A 16,210-nucleotide genomic window follows, 5' to 3' on the forward strand; every position below is an offset into this window, starting at 1 on the left:
ACCTACGGTTCAAGAGTTACGAGGCAAGTGGTCCGTTATAGCGCCACCATGTGGCCAAGTGAAATGCTTTTGGGGATTCGTTGAGTTTGCCACCCCCGACCTGTGGTTGAAATTCAGTGTTGACTGGACCTTTTGTTTGTGATTTATGGCTATTGTTTGCCAAACAAGCCCATCCCGCTAACTTTAGAAGCGCGTTACGAACGAACGGTACGGACGATCAAAATATCCCTTGAGTATGTTCATTGCATGGCTTCATAGGTCAGGTATACCACTTTTCGTGACATTTGAAGAAAAAATTTAGGAAAATGAGCAAAAAGTGTGTTTTGGAGAAAATTCAAGATGGCGGAAAATCTATCCTGGCGCAAATGGGCGTGGCCTATATGGCGAGATGCGTCATGACCCAAGGAATCCAGGGAAAAAAGAATTTTAATTTTCCGATCTACGGTTCAAGAGTTACAGGCCAAAACGTAAAGTGGGCTGTTACAGCGCCACCATGAGGCCAAATGACACTATTATTTTTTATTTAATCCTTGAAATCATTATGAACCTCCTCTCCAAGTCTTGAAACTCTAGCCCCTATGGTTTGCGAGAGACAAATAATTGAATTTGAGTTTTTGCCATTCCCATTATAAGTCAATGGGGGGAAATTAATTCACTAATAAATTAATATCAATTAAACTATAGAACCTTTCTCTTAGCAAGTTACTAGCACACGATTCCCGAGTAAGCCGGTCGATTTCACATATGGCGCGAGTGTGTGGTGCGAAAACTGTGGGAGGAGTAGCGTGTCAAACTTTGGGGAAAACCATGGACATAAGTAAGTAAATAAATATGAGCGATTGCAATAAGTCTGCCAATGCTATGCATAGGCACACTTAACTAGAATTGACAGAGTCAATTTTGACAAGTGTGCCTGCAGTGCAGCTCCATAAATGCGCGACCTCGTGCAGCGGTTCGGACCGCGAGACCGTCCGCCGAGTCGTCCGCGTTTCGTTGTGAGAGGGTCGGTCCCCGTGAAAAACGCGTTCCGGCACGAAACGGTTACGTTTCGCGCGTTTGTGACGCCCCCTAGGGGTCGAAGTGGAAATGCTTTTGGGGATCCGTTGAGTATGCCACCCCCGACCTGTGGTTGAAATTCGGTGTTGACTCGACCTATTGTTTGTGATTTATGGCTATTGTTTGCGAAACGTGCCCCTCCCGCTAAGTTTGGAAGCGCGTTACGAACGAACGGTACGGACTATCGAAATATCCTTTGACTATGTTTATCGCGTGGCTTCATAGATCAAGTGTACCGGTTTTTAAGACATTTGAAGAAAATATGTAGGAAAAGGAGCAAAAAGTGTGTTTTGGAGAAAATTCAAGATGGCGGAAAATCTATCCCTACGCAAATGGGCGTGGCCTATATCGAGAGATGCGTCTTGACCCAAGGAATCCAGGGAAAAAATAATTTTAATTTTCCGATCTACGGTTCAAGAGTTACGGGGCAAAACGTAAAGTGGGCCGTTATAGCGCCACCATGAGGATGAGTGATGTAATTATTTTTTGATTTATTCTTAAAATCATTATGAATCTCCTCTGCAAGGTTTGAAACTGTAGCCCCTATGCTTTGCGAAAGAAAAATACTTGAATGTGAATTTCTGCTTTCTCCCATTATAAGTCAATGGGGACAATTACGTTTTGCGCGTTTGTGACGCCCCCTACGGGTCGAATTGGAAACGCTTTTGGGGATTCCTTGAGTAAGCCACCCGCAGCCTGTGGTTGAAATTCATTGCTGACTCAACGTTTTGTTTGTGATTTATGGCTATTATTTGCAAAACGGGCCCCTCCCGCTAACTCTGGAAGCCCGTTACGAACGAATGGTATGGACTATAGACATATCCCTTGACTATGTTCATTGCATGGGTTAGTAGATCATGTGTACCCATTTTTGTGACATTTGAAGAAAATATGTAGGAAAAAATGCAAAAAGTGTGTTTTGGAGAAAATTTGAAATGGTGAAAAATCTTCCCATGTGCAAATTGGCATGTCCTATATGGAGAGATGCGTCGTGACCCAAGGAATCCAGGGAAAAAAGAATTTTAATTCTCCGACCTATGGTTCAAGAGTTACGAGGCAAGTGGTCCGTTATAGCGCCACCATGTGGCCAATTGGAAATGCTTTTGGGGATCGTTGAGTATGCCACCCCCGACCTGTGGTTGAAATTCAGTGTTGACTGGACCTTTTGTTTGTGATTTATGGCTATTGTTTGCCAAACAAGCCCATCCCGCTAACTTTAGAAGCGCGTTACGAACGAACGGTACGGACGATCAAAATATCCCTTGAGTATGTTCATTGCATGGCTTCATAGGTCAGGTATACCGCTTTTCGTGACATTTGAAGAAAAAATTTAGGAAAATGAGCAAAAAGTGTGTTTTGGAGAAAATTCAAGATGGCGGAAAATCTATCCTGGCGCAAATGGGCGTGGCCTATATGGCGAGATGCGTCATGACCCAAGGAATCCAGGGAAAAAAGAATTTTAATTTTCCGATCTACGGTTCAAGAGTTACAGGCCAAAACGTAAAGTGGGCTGTTACAGCGCCACCATGAGGCCAAATGACACTATTATTTTTTATTTAATCCTTGAAATCATTATGAACCTCCTCTCCAAGTCTTGAAACTCTAGCCCCTATGGTTTGCGAGAGACAAATAATTGAATTTGAGTTTTTGCCATTCCCATTATAAGTCAATGGGGGGAAATTAATTCACTAATAAATTAATATCAATTAAACTATAGAACCTTTCTCTTAGCAAGTTACTAGCACACGATTCCCGAGTAAGCCGGTCGATTTCACATATGGCGCGAGTGTGTGGTGCGAAAACTGTGGGAGGAGTAGCGTGTCAAACTTTGGGGAAAACCATGGACATAAGTAAGTAAATAAATATGAGCGATTGCAATAAGTCTGCCAATGCTATGCATAGGCACACTTAACTAGAATTGACAGTCAATTTTGACAAGTGTGCCTGCAGCTCGCTAAATGCGCGACCTTGTGCGGCGGTTTGGACTGTGAGACCGTCCGCCGAGTCGTCTGCGTTTCATCGTGAGAGGGTCGGTCCCCGTGAAAAACGCGTTCTGGCATGAAACGGTTACGTTTCGCGCGTTTGTGACGCCCCCTAGGGGTCGAAGTGGAAATGCTTTTGGGGATCCGTTGAGTATGCCACCCCTGACCTGTGGTTGAAATTCAGTGTTGACTCGTCCTTTTGTTTGTGAGTTAGGGCAATTTTTTGCCAAATGGGCCCCTCCCGCTAACTTTGGAAGCGCGTTACGAACGAACGGTATGGACTATCGAAATATCCTTTGACTATGTTTATCGCGTGCCTTCCTAGATCATGTGTACCGGTTTTTAAGACATTTGAAGAAAATATGTAGGAAAAGGAGCAAAAAGTGTGTTTTGGAGAAAATTAAAGATGGCGGAAAATCTATCCATACGCAAATGGGCGTGGCCTATATGGGGAGATGCGTCATGACCCAAGGAATCCAGGGAAAAAAGAATTTTAATTTTCCGACCTACGGTTCAACAGTTACAGGCCAAAACGTAAACTGGGCTGTTATAGCGCCACCATGAGGCCAAATGACACTATTATTTTTTATTTAATCCTTGAAATCATTATAAACCTCCTCCCCAAGTCTTGAAACTGTAGCCCCTATGGTTTGCGAAAGAAAAATACTTAAATGTGAATCTTTGCTTTCTCCCATTATAAGTCAATAGGGACAATTACGTTTTGCGCGTTTGTGACGCCCCCTATGGGTCGAAGTGGAAATGCTTTTGGGGATCTGTTGAGTATGCCACCCGCAACCTGTGGTTGAAATTTAGTGTCGACTCGACCTTTTGTTTGTGAGTTAGGGCAATTTTTTGCCAAACGGGCCCCTCCCGCTAACTTTGGAAGCGCGTTACGAACAAACGGTACGGACTATCGACATATCCTTTGACTATGTTTATCGCGTGGCTTCATAGATCATGTGTACCGGTTTTTAAGACATTTGAAGAAAATATGTAGGAAAAGGAGCAAAAAGTGTGTTTTGGAGAAAATTCAAGATGGCGGAAAATCTACCCATACGCAAATGGGCGTGGCCTATATGGGGAGATGCGTCATGACCCAAGGAATCCAGGGAAAAAATAATTTTCATTTTCCGACCTACGGTTCAACAGTTACAGGCCAAAACGTAAACTGGGCTGTTATAGCGCCACCATGAGGCCAAATGACACAATTATTTTTTATTTAATCCTTGAAATCATTATGAACCTCCTCTCCGAGTCTTGAAACTGTAGCCCCTATGGGTTGCGAGAGAAAAATAATTGTATGCGATTCCCATTATAAGTCAATGGGGAAAATTAATTCACTAATAAATTAATATCAATTAAACTATAGAACCTTTCTCTTAGCAACTTGATAGCACACCATTCCCGAGTAACCCGGTCGGTTTGACATATGGCGCGAGTGTGTGGTGCAAAAACTGTGGGAGGAGTAGCGTGCCAAACTTTTGGGGAATTGCATGGACAGACTTAAACTAGAATTGACAGAGTCAATTTTGACAAGTGTGCCTGCAATGCACGACCTTGTGTAGCGGTTTGGACGGTGAGACCATCCGCCAAGTTGTCTGTGTTTCGTTGTGAGAGGGTCCGTCCCCGTGAAAAACGTGTTCCGGCACGAAACGGTTACGTTTTACGCGTTTGTGACGCCCCCTAGGGGTCGAAGTGGAAATGCTTTTGGGGATTGGTTGAGTATGCCACCCCCGACCTGTGGCTGAAATTCAGTGTTGACTCGACCTATTGTTTGTGAGTTAGGGCAATTTTTTGCCATACGGGCCCCTCCCGCTAACTTTGGAAGCGCGTTACGAACGAACGGTACGAACTATCGAAATATCCTTTGACTATGTTTATCGCGTGGCTTCATAGATCATGTGTACCGGTTTTTAAGACATTTGAAGAAAATATGTAGGAAAAGGAGCAAAAAGTGTGTTTTGGACAAAATTCAAGATGGCGGAAAATCTATCCTGGCGCAAATGGGCGTGGCCTATATGGGGAGATGCGTCATGACCCAAGGAATCCAGGGAAAAAATAATTTTCATTTTCCGACCTACGGTTCAAGAGTTACGGGGCAAAACGTAAAGTTGGCCGTTATAGCGCCACCATGAGGCCGAGTGATGTCATTATTTTTTGATTAATTCTTACAATCATTATGAACCTCCTCTCCAAGTCTTGAAACTGTAGCCCCTATGGTTTGCGAGAGAAAAATAATTGAATGCGATTCCCATTATAAGTCAATGGGGAAAATTAATTCACTAATAAATTAATATCAATTAAACTATAGTACCTTTCTCTTAGCAAGTTGATAGCACACGATTCCCGCGTAAGCCGGTCGATTTGACATATGGCGCGAGTGTGTGGTGCAAAAACTGTGGGAGGAGTAGCGTGCCAAACTTTTGGGGAATTGCATGGACAGACTTAAATAAATATGAGCGAGAACAATAAGTGTCCCCATGCTATGCATAGGCACACTTAACTAGAATTGACAGAGTCAATTTTGACAAGTGTGCCTGCAGCGCGCTAAATGCGCCACCTCGTGCGGCGGTTCGGACCGCGAGACCGTCCGCCGAGTCGTCCGCGTTTCGTCGTGAGAGGGTCGGTCCCCGTGAAAAACGCGTTCTGGCACGAAACGGTTACGTTTCGCGCGTTTGTGACGCCCCCTAGGGGTCGAAGTGGAAATGCTTTTGGGGAATCGTTGAGTATGCCGCCCGCGACCTGTGGTTGAAATTCAGTGTTGACTCGACCTATTGTTTGTGATTTATGGCTATCGTTTGCGAAACGGGCCCCTCCCGCTAACTTTGGAAGCGCGTTACGAACGAACGGTACGGACTATCGAAATATCCTTTGACTATGTTTATCGCGTGGCTTCATAGATCATGTGTACCGGTTTTTAAGACATTTGAAGAAAATATGTAGGAAAAGGAGCAAAAAGTGTGTTTTGGAGAAAATTTGAAATGGTGAAAAATCTTCCCATGTGCAAATTGGCGTGTCCTATATGGAGAGATGCGTCGTGACCCAAGGAATCCAGGGAAAAAAGAATTTTAATTCTCCGACCTATGGTTCAAGAGTTACGAGGCAAGTGGTCCGTTATAGCGCCACCATGTGGCCAATTGGAAATGCTTTTGGGGATCGTTGAGTATGCCACCCCCGACCTGTGGTTGAAATTCAGTGTTGACTGGACCTTTTGTTTGTGATTTATGGCTATTGTTTGCAAAACGGGCCCCTTTCGCTAACTTTGGAAGCACGTTACGAACAAACGTAATGGACTATCGCAATATCCCTTGAGTATGTTCATTGCATGGGTTCATAGATCATGTGTACCGTTTTTTGTGCAATTTGAAGAAAATATGTCGGAAAAGGAACAAAAAGTGTGTTTTGGAGAAAATTCAAGATGGCGGAAAATCTATCCTGGCGCAAATGGGCGTGGCCTATATCGGGAGATGCGTCTTGACCCAAGGAATCCAGGGAAAAAATAATTTTAATTTTCCGACCTACGGTTCAACAGTTACAGGCCAAAACGTAAAGTGGCCTGTTATAGCGCCACCATGAGGCCGAGTGATGTAATTATTTTTTGATTAATTCTTACAATCATTATGAACCTCCTCTCCAAGTCTTGAAACTGTAGCCCCTATGGTTTGCGAGAGAAAAATAATTGAATGTGAATTTTTGCTTTCTCCCATTATAAGTCAATGGGGACAATTTAATTCACTAATAAATTAATATAAATTAAACTATAGAACCTTTCTCTTAGCAAGTTACTAGCACACCATTCCCGAGTAAGCCGGTCGATTTGACATATGGCGCGAGTGTGTGGTGCAAAAACTGTGGGAGGAGTAGCGTGCCAAACTTTGGGGAAAAGCATGGACATACATACACTAGAATTGACGGAGTCAATTTTGACAAGTGTGCCTGCAGCGCGCTAAATGCGCGACCTTGTGCGGCGGTTCGGACTGTGAGACAGTCTGCCGAGTCGTCCGTGTGTCGTTGTGAGAGGGTCGGTCCCCTCGAAAAACGCGTTCTGGCACGAAACGGTTACGTTTCGCGCGTTTGTGACGCCCCCTAGGGGTCGAAGTGGAAATGCTTTTGGGGATTCGTTGAGTATGCCACCCCCGACCTGTGGTTGAAATTCAGTGTTGACTCGACCTATTGTTTGTGATTTATGGCTATCGTTTGCGAAACTTGCCCCTCCCGCTAACTTTGGAAGCACGTTACGAACGAACGGTACGAACTATCGAAATATCCTTTGACTATGTTTATCGCGTGGCTTCATAGATCATGTGTACCGGTTTTTAAGACATTTGAAGAAAATATGTAGGAAAAGGAGCAAAAAGTGTGTTTTGGACAAAATTCAAGATGGCGGAAAATCTATCCATACGCAAATGGGCGTGGCCTATATGGGGAGATGCGTCATGACCCAAGGAATCCAGGGAAAAAATAATTTTCATTTTCCGACCTACGGTTCAAGAGTTACGGGGCAAAAGGTAAAGTTGGCCGTTATAGCGCCACCATGAGGCCGAGTGATGTCATTATTTTTTGATTAATTCTTACAATCATTATGAACCTCCTCTCCAAGTCTTGAAACTGTAGCCCCTATGGTTTGCGAGAGAAAAATAATTGAATGCGATTCCCATTATAAGTCAATGGGGAAAATTAATTCACTAATAAATTAATATCAATTAAACTATAGAACCTTTCTCTTAGCAACTTGATAGCACACCATTCCCGAGTAAGCCGGTCGATTTGACATATGGCGCGAGTGTGTGGTGCAAAAACTGTGGGAGGAGTAGCGTGCCAAACTTTGGGGAAAAGTATGGACAGACTTAAGTAAATAAATATTAGCGATAACAATAAGTCTGCCCATGCTATGCATAGGCACACTTAATAAATAAATATGAGCGAGAACAATAAGTGTCCCCATGCTATGCATAGGCACACTTAATAACATGTTTCCTCCACTGGAGACACAAGGCTGTGAATTCAAAATCTCACACTCAAAAGCATGTGAAACAAGACAGAGTAAATGTTGAGATACAAGGGTAAGTGAGGGTATTCCAAAACTTCAAAAGCATTTGAAACGGTTATGGTGTCATTGTCAATATCTGTGCTCAAACAGTGGTAATGGAAAGACAAACAAATGAACCAGATGTTTAGTTAGACCTGGTGATCGTTTTGAGTGGTTGTACTTGTAGTTGTACTGTACAACGGCTGTACTGTATGTCAGCTATTTTCACTATTTAAAAAGAAATGGCCAAAAATAGCTATGCTAAAGATAGCATGACATACAGTACATCCTTTAAAGTTATAGACTGAGGGAGAGCAACAAAGACTGTGTGTGTGTGTGTGTGTGTGTGTGTGTGTGTGTGTGTGTGTGTGTGTGTGTGTGTGTGTGGGGTGTCATTGTCAATATCTGTGCTCAAACAGTGGTAATGGAAAGACAAACAAATGAACCAGATGTTTAGTTAGACCTGGTGATCGTTTTGAGTGGTTGTACTTGTAGTTGTACTGTACAACGGCTGTACTGTATGTCAGCTATTTTCACTATTTAAAAAGAAATGGCAAAAAATAGCTATTCTAAAGATAGCATGACATACAGTACATCCTTTAAAGTTATAGACTGAGGGAGAGCAACAAAGACTGTGTGTGTGTGTGTGTGTGTGTGTGTGTGTGTGTGTGTGTGTGTGTGTGTGTGTGTGTGTGTGTGTGTGTGTGTGTGTGTGTGTGTGTGTGTGTGTGTGTGTGTGTGTGTGTGTGTGTGTGTGTGTGTGTGTGTGTGTGTGTGTGTGTGTGTGTGTGTGTCGCTCTCTTTTTTTTGCTCTCTCTCAAAGATTAAAATATTTTATTTGCCACATGATCTTACATGTACATACATTCATACATACAAGTAAAATGTTGGCTGACAGTTAGAATGTTGACAAGGTCACATACAGTGTATAAATAATAGAAGGTAATAAAAACATTTTAATACAACTGAGGTGCTGTTAGTAGTAATGCATTAAGTAAGAGTGTTGTTAAATCAAAAAGATCACAAAATCAGCATCAATATTGACCAATATTGGTGTAATGAATGACCACAGAAACTACAGTAATACAGTACCATAGAAATAATCTGCCCTGCATTATTGATGCATGATAGAATATAGGCTACACAGAGAAAAACTTATGAATTTAGCAACTAAACATCTGTGTGTAATTCCTTATGAAAAACGAGGTGCAGCAATTACACAAGAGCTTAAAACACAGCAGGTATAAAAAAAAACATACACAGTGCAAAACAGTAGCCTATACAATGTATAACTGTGGTGTGTCTGTCTTGTATTAGTCTCCCTGGATCTGAAAAGTACAAACTCTACAATGTAATGTACTGGACATACAGTACTGTAGTGATAGGCAACTAACATATGTTTATTGTTATATATCCTTGTGTTGACCATTTAGACAAATAGGCCATACTGCCTGTATTGCATTACATGCAAAATATAGGCAAAATAGCTATCTTTAACTCATTGCATGCCAGGCCCGATAGTCCCGAGATTATTTCAATGTCTTTCCCTGCCAGGCCCGATAGTCCCGAGAATTTCCGCCATTTTGAAAAAGAAAAAAAAAAAAAAATCAAAAAAATTTTTTTTTCAAATTTTTTTTTTTACCCCAAAAAAATGTAGTAGGCATGATAGAAATCGCGAAATTGCATGTTTAACCCCCATAGCAACCCCATCTATCAAACATGGCAGCCATCTTTGTTTACATTTTAGGAAAACATAATGGCTTCTATCTCATGAATGCCTGAACGGATTTCCATTCTGATTTTTTTGTATGAAAGCTGTGAGCAATGTGGACACACGTGGTGCATTATCTAGGCATGGGTGTGCATGATCCGTGCACTATGAATTACATGGAAGTCTATGGAGACTGGAGGCATGGTAGAGTACGAAGGTATTGTTAAATGGCGGGGAATGTGTTAAAGACAAAAGATCTAGGAACAAAGCTCTACAGTCTAGTCTAGACAATAACAATGTAGATGTAATTAAAGTGATTTGCAGAGAAACACACTCTCTATACACACAGATGATCAACTATTAGCTTCACTGCTATAACATGTGGGGAAACATAAAATGACGACTGCCTGCTGCTTCACTTCACGGTTGCAGTTGGATGTCGGGTTTGGACCAGGCAGCGATTAAACCCAGTGTCTTATTCACTGACCAATGTGTTGATTCGGACATCATTTAGATTAGAAAGGTTTTGGAAAAGTTGAGCAGAAGTTGCATATCTCTACTCTTGGGCAGAAACTAACTCCAAAATAAATGAAAAAACATCCAGCTTTTTATATTTTTAATATTTAATATTTTTTAACCAACACACAGACGCAAAGGGTGTTCAATAGCACTGATTTATGAATGAATTAATGAATACATAAATGAACACACACATAAAACCTGAACAATTTTGTTAGCTGGTGTCTGCCGGATAGCGGCGATATAGTAATAATAACCTAATGCAAAGGCCCGTAAGAATAGTGTTGCCAAATAATGGGTCTTTCCAGTTGTTGGTTATGTTGTCAGGAATTTCCATGATGCATAAATATCAAATTATTCATTCCAACAGCCCTGACTGAAGCCAGTATGCAAAGTATGCAATGTAGTTCCTTATTGATTTTTCTTTTTTCTATTGGGCTGCCAAAGTAGGAAGTCAGTATGACACCTTTTATTTGACACATCTTTTATTGCCTCTAACCAAACAAGACCTGGCTCCCACCTCACGTGATATTGAGGAAATGTTCTCGTAATAATCATTCATCAATCAATCATTTCCTATCCCCAGTGTTGCCAGAATCCTCCATAATTCCATAAAGCCATGGATATCAACCTGTTTTCACCGCATTGCAAGTCTGAACCGCAGCAAGTCCCTTCTCACCAGCATATTAAAGTCCCTTCTCACCAGCATATTAAACCTTCTCACCAGCATATTAAAGTCCCTTCTCACCAGCATATTAAAGTCCCTTCTCACCAGCATATTAAAGTCCCTTCTCACCAGCATATTAAAGTCCCTCCTCACCAGCATATTAAAGTCCCTTCTCACCAACATATTAAAGTCCCTTCTCACCACCATATTAAAGTCCCTTCTCACCAGCATATTAAAGTCCCTTCTCACCAACATATTAAAGTCCCTTCTCACCAACATATTAAAGTCCCTCCTCACCAGCATATTAAAGTCCCTTCTCACCAACATATTAAAGTCCCTTCTCACCACCATATTAAAGTCCCTTCTCACCAGCATATTAAAGTCCCTTCTCACCAGCATATTAAACCTTCTCACCAGCATATTAAAGTCCCTTCTCACCAGCATATTAAAGTCCCTTCTCACCAGCATATTAAAGTCCCTTCTCACCAGCATATTAAAGTCCCTCCTCACCAGCATATTAAAGTCCCTTCTCACCAACATATTAAAGTCCCTTCTCACCACCATATTAAAGTCCCTTCTCACCAGCATATTAAAGTCCCTTCTCACCAACATATTAAAGTCCCTTCTCACCAACATATTAAAGTCCCTCCTCACCAGCATATTAAAGTCCCTTCTCACCACCATATTAAAGTCCCTTCTCACCAGCATATTAAAGTCCCTTCTCACCAGCATATTAAAGCACTGCTGTGAGTGCACCTGCTTCACACAGATGATTGTAAATTCTTCATCCAAGTTTCACAGAAAATGTCCACGGCAAGCCATGAAATTGGAGCATTAAAAGTAATTTATGACTATTTTGCATTGTCCGTCCAAGCACAGGCATGGTAACACCCCCCACCTGCTCTCTCTCTCTCTCTCTCCCTCCCTCTCTCCCTCTCTCTCTCTCTCTCTCTCTCTCTCTCTCTCTCTCGCTGAACAAGGGCAGTCTTTGTTTTCACATCACACTGTAATCTTCCTGCTCTTTTCTCACTCAGCACGACCTCCGGACACACACACACACGCACGCACACGCACAACCCCCCCACCCCCCATATGCACACACAAAAATGCATGCACCCACCAACAATCTTCCAACACACACACACACACACACACACACACACACACACACACACACACACACACACACACACACACACACACACACACACACACACACACACACTCTCCTTAATATCCCACCACCTGCCCACCTTTCAGACACACACACACACACACACACACACACACACACACACACACACACACACACACACACACACACACACACTCCTTAATATCCCACCACCTGCCCACCTTTCAGACACACACACACACACACACACACACACACACACACACACACACACACACACACACACACACACACACACACACACACACACATACACACACACACACATGCATGTAGTATTGCTGTCAGTGTCCTCTCTGTTTTACTGCCATTGCATGTCTGTCTCTCACAGCAGTGTGTTCTCAGAAACACTCCCAGTGAACCCATCACCATTATTATTAATATCACTCGTCCTTTATCATATCTGCTCCTCCCCCTGCAGCGCATTCAGGATGCCCAATCACACAGAACAATAGCAGTGTTGTGTATACACTAAGTTTATGTGTACTGCAGTTTTGTGTGTGCGAGTGTTTGTGCGTGCGTGCGAGCGCTGCTCGCGGCGTGGAATGTCCTCTCAGTTAATGAGCCTTTTAATGTGCAGTACTGTACTGTACCTCAGCCTGACTAGCAGACACTGGGCTCAGCTGTATCGTTCATCTACTGTACACATCTCTTCTTGTGCATTCTTCTTGTTGTTGCTTCACCGGAGTGAGGAGCCACACAGTCTGCCATTTAAAGAAAATGCACTCCAGAGGATGTACAAACCAACCCTGTTCTACAGTAGATGATTTGGCCTTCAGCCACGGAATTAAAACCCAAAGTGCTATTTACACTTACATAGGAATTCATTACATTTTGGTTGCATGTCAGTGTTGATTTTGAAAGCAGATTTAGTTTTAGTCATAGACTTTTGAATAAAATTCCATTTAGTGTATATAATAGCCATATTTTAGTCATCTGAAATGTTTTTTTGTTTAGTTTTAGTCGACTAAATACCACAAGATTTTAGTCGACAGTTGATTTTGTCGTCTAACATGTATTTTGATGTGAGCTTGCAGATCTCAACGCAAGCTCACGTGTCGCAGCTTGTAGATCTGCTATTTTCAGAGGGCAAACGTCTGATCGCAACCAAACATAAAAGGACTTGTCTCTTAGTTCCATTGGATCTCTTCTCCACTAGTCCCTCCCTAACGTTTTAGTCTAGATTTTATTTGTTGACGAAATTGTAAATATAGGTCAAGGTAGTACTTTATTGTTACATTGTGTGTACAGGTACATAAGAGTAAAACGTATTTTGGTTTGGCTTCCTTCAGACATTAGTTGCGTCTCAAGTCCTTAAATCAAATCCTATTTCTTATTTCCTTGCTTGTATGTTAGTCCCTCCCATTGAGGAAATAGAGAAGAGGAACATCACAGGTGATAGGGCCAACTCCCTTGCAGGGTTTTGATTGATTGATTGAAGAATTTATTAGAAGTTTGCAATAGAAAAAAGTACAGTTTCATGACAGTACAAATCACTGGTACAAGGTCAACTAAAAGGAGATCCTAGAAAGCCGAGGCTTATTTCCACAGGAACCACACTTTAAGTATCTCATATAACATTGAAAGACAGACGGATAGAACATAGTACTTTATCTAGGATAATATCAGTTTCAAAAGCATAACATCAAATACAAAGGCAGAAAAAAGAAAAAAAAGGGGGAGGGGGGGGGGGAGCATGGGGGCTTAATCTATTTACAAGTCACGGGGTGTTCTTTTGTTAGTGGGCGGGACTAACATACAAGGAAATAGGAAAGACGTCTAGGAAATAGGATCTAATGTACAGACTTGAGACGCAGCTAATGCAGCATGTATGTTACAGTGTTACCGCTCGCTCGACGGTGTCTCATGTGGCTCAAGGTCGCTTGAGACAGCGCGCCTCCGTCATGGTCAATAGAAACCGAGTGCTCCTGCCTGGTCTCAATCTCACTGGGTCTCAAAAACACTGTGACATGTTTAATAATAAATACTAAATATATTTAGTCTTAGTTTTAGTCATCGTAGCTTTGTTTCTATTTAGTTCTTATTCAGTTTTCGTGGGTGAAAAACGGTAGTTGACAAACATTTTTCGTCATAGTTTTGGTCAACGAAATCAACACTATTGCTTGTAATGTCAGTTGTCCTCAAATGTAAGTTAATTGTGATGCTTGTCTCTCTGTGTCTCTGTCTAGACGAGTGGAGAGAAGGTCAGCAAGTTGAGTTTGGTGGATCTGGCTGGCAGTGAGAGAGCAGCCAAGACCGGAGCTGCAGGAGAGAGGCTGAAAGAAGGCAGCAACATCAACAAGTAAGCACGCACGCACGCACACACACACAAACACAAACTAGGGATGGGACGATACGAAAATGTTATGTCACGATTATTGTGACCAAAATAACCGTCATTTACGATATTATCGATAATCAAAATATGCCTAATACTCTTACACTCTTATCAACCACTTGAACCCCTGCATACATAAAGAATACAAAAGAATAATCTACAAGCTTGTAGATCTATTTTCTTGGTAAAGAGATTGAAAAAAGAGTTAAAAAAAAAGAAAGTAAATCATGATATTTTAAAATTTTCGTGATACCATTATTGTGAGCATTTTTTAGCACGATAAATGATAATAACGATAATTGTACCATCCCTAACACGCACACGCACACACACACGCACGCACGCACAAACACACACACACACACACACACACACACACACACACACACACACACACACACACACACACACACACACACACACACACACTCAAATTACGGTACATGGACTCACAGAAACACATGTACATAAACACAAATGTTAACTTGTTTCGTTTACTACACACACACACACACACACACACACACACACACACACACACACACACACACACAAGCATGTGTATGTATGTATATTGTATACCTTGCCATTATTCTGCGGAATACGAAAAGTGTCCACGATCAAGGTTAGCTTTCTACTGCATGCTGGATAAATTACTGTTGCACGATGTGTTTGACAAACGTGTGTGTGTGTGTGTGTGTGTGTGTCAGGTCTCTGACCACCCTAGGGCTGGTGATCTCAGCTCTGGCTGACCAGGGAGCCGGCAAGAACAAGAACAAGTTTGTTCCCTACAGAGACTCTGTTCTTACATGGCTACTGAAGGTAACACCACATACAAATACTCAAACTGTACACACACACATACAAATACACAAACTGTAAACACACAGACGCAACGGTGTGGAGATTTTCCCACCAAGTAATAAATGCATATTAATTAAAACCGGTAATATCAGTAACACCGGATGCTCATGCACATTATTCAATAAAATGTTTTTGACTACTGTACTTTATATAACTCTGTTACCGTTAAGCGGTACGAGGCCTATTCAACACACCTGGCATTGGATTATGCAAGTAGACAGACAATATCTCCAATCAGAGTGTTAGAATAAGCGTCCATGATGTCACAAACAGGAAATAATAATGAAAAAAGAATAACTTGAATTTATTTAGCGCCTTTCAAAAACCAGAGGACGCTTAACAATACAGAAACAAAGCAGCACGATTGGGTGAGAGCACATTGAGTGATATGTTCTACAGATTGTTGTGAAGTAACTAAAACACTCATACCTGTAGTTCGTACGGAGTTCAAACATGCTGTTGTCAAGCACACTTCAGAGCCTTCTCTCTCCCCCCACTACTCTGGTCAAATAGCTCCGCTGTTACTCACACTACTCTGGTCAAATAGCTCCGCTGTTACTCACACTACTCTGGTCAAATAGCTCCGCTGTTACTCACACTACTCTGGTCAAATAGCTCCGCTGTTACTCACACTTGTGCTGTGGACCAGTGGTCCTCAACCTTTTCGGGTCGCAGCCCCTCAAATAATCATATTTGAACTGGACCCCCACACACACCAAGCACAGGTAATTGGAATTGTAGGAGTTGGCATTACATTTAGTTTGACTCGATCTATTCCATTGTGAAAATAGCCGATCTACATGCTCACAACGACACGCGTTGCGAGGCGTTGTGAGCATGTAGATCGGC

The 16,210-nt window shown here is 42.1% G+C and overlaps 1 protein-coding gene across 2 annotated transcripts in view; it reads left to right on the forward strand.

Moving 5' to 3' along the window:
* kif13ba (kinesin family member 13Ba) overlaps positions 1-16,210 on the forward strand; it is a 98,597-nt gene that overhangs the window by 50,611 nt on the left and 31,776 nt on the right. For both annotated transcript variants that reach the window (XR_013962221.1, XM_080730735.1), the window contains 2 exons: positions 14,349-14,461; positions 15,208-15,319. Coding sequence is in view for 1 of the 2 variants with exons in the window: in XM_080730735.1 (XP_080586861.1) it covers positions 14,349-14,461; positions 15,208-15,319 (225 nt within the window). In the remaining variant the exon portion in view is untranslated. The remainder of the gene's footprint in view (positions 1-14,348; positions 14,462-15,207; positions 15,320-16,210) is intronic.

Source organism: Nannobrachium achirus, assembly GCF_963921795.1.
Source record: "Nannobrachium achirus genome assembly, chromosome: 7".
Lineage (NCBI taxonomy): Eukaryota > Metazoa > Chordata > Actinopteri > Myctophiformes > Myctophidae > Nannobrachium > Nannobrachium achirus.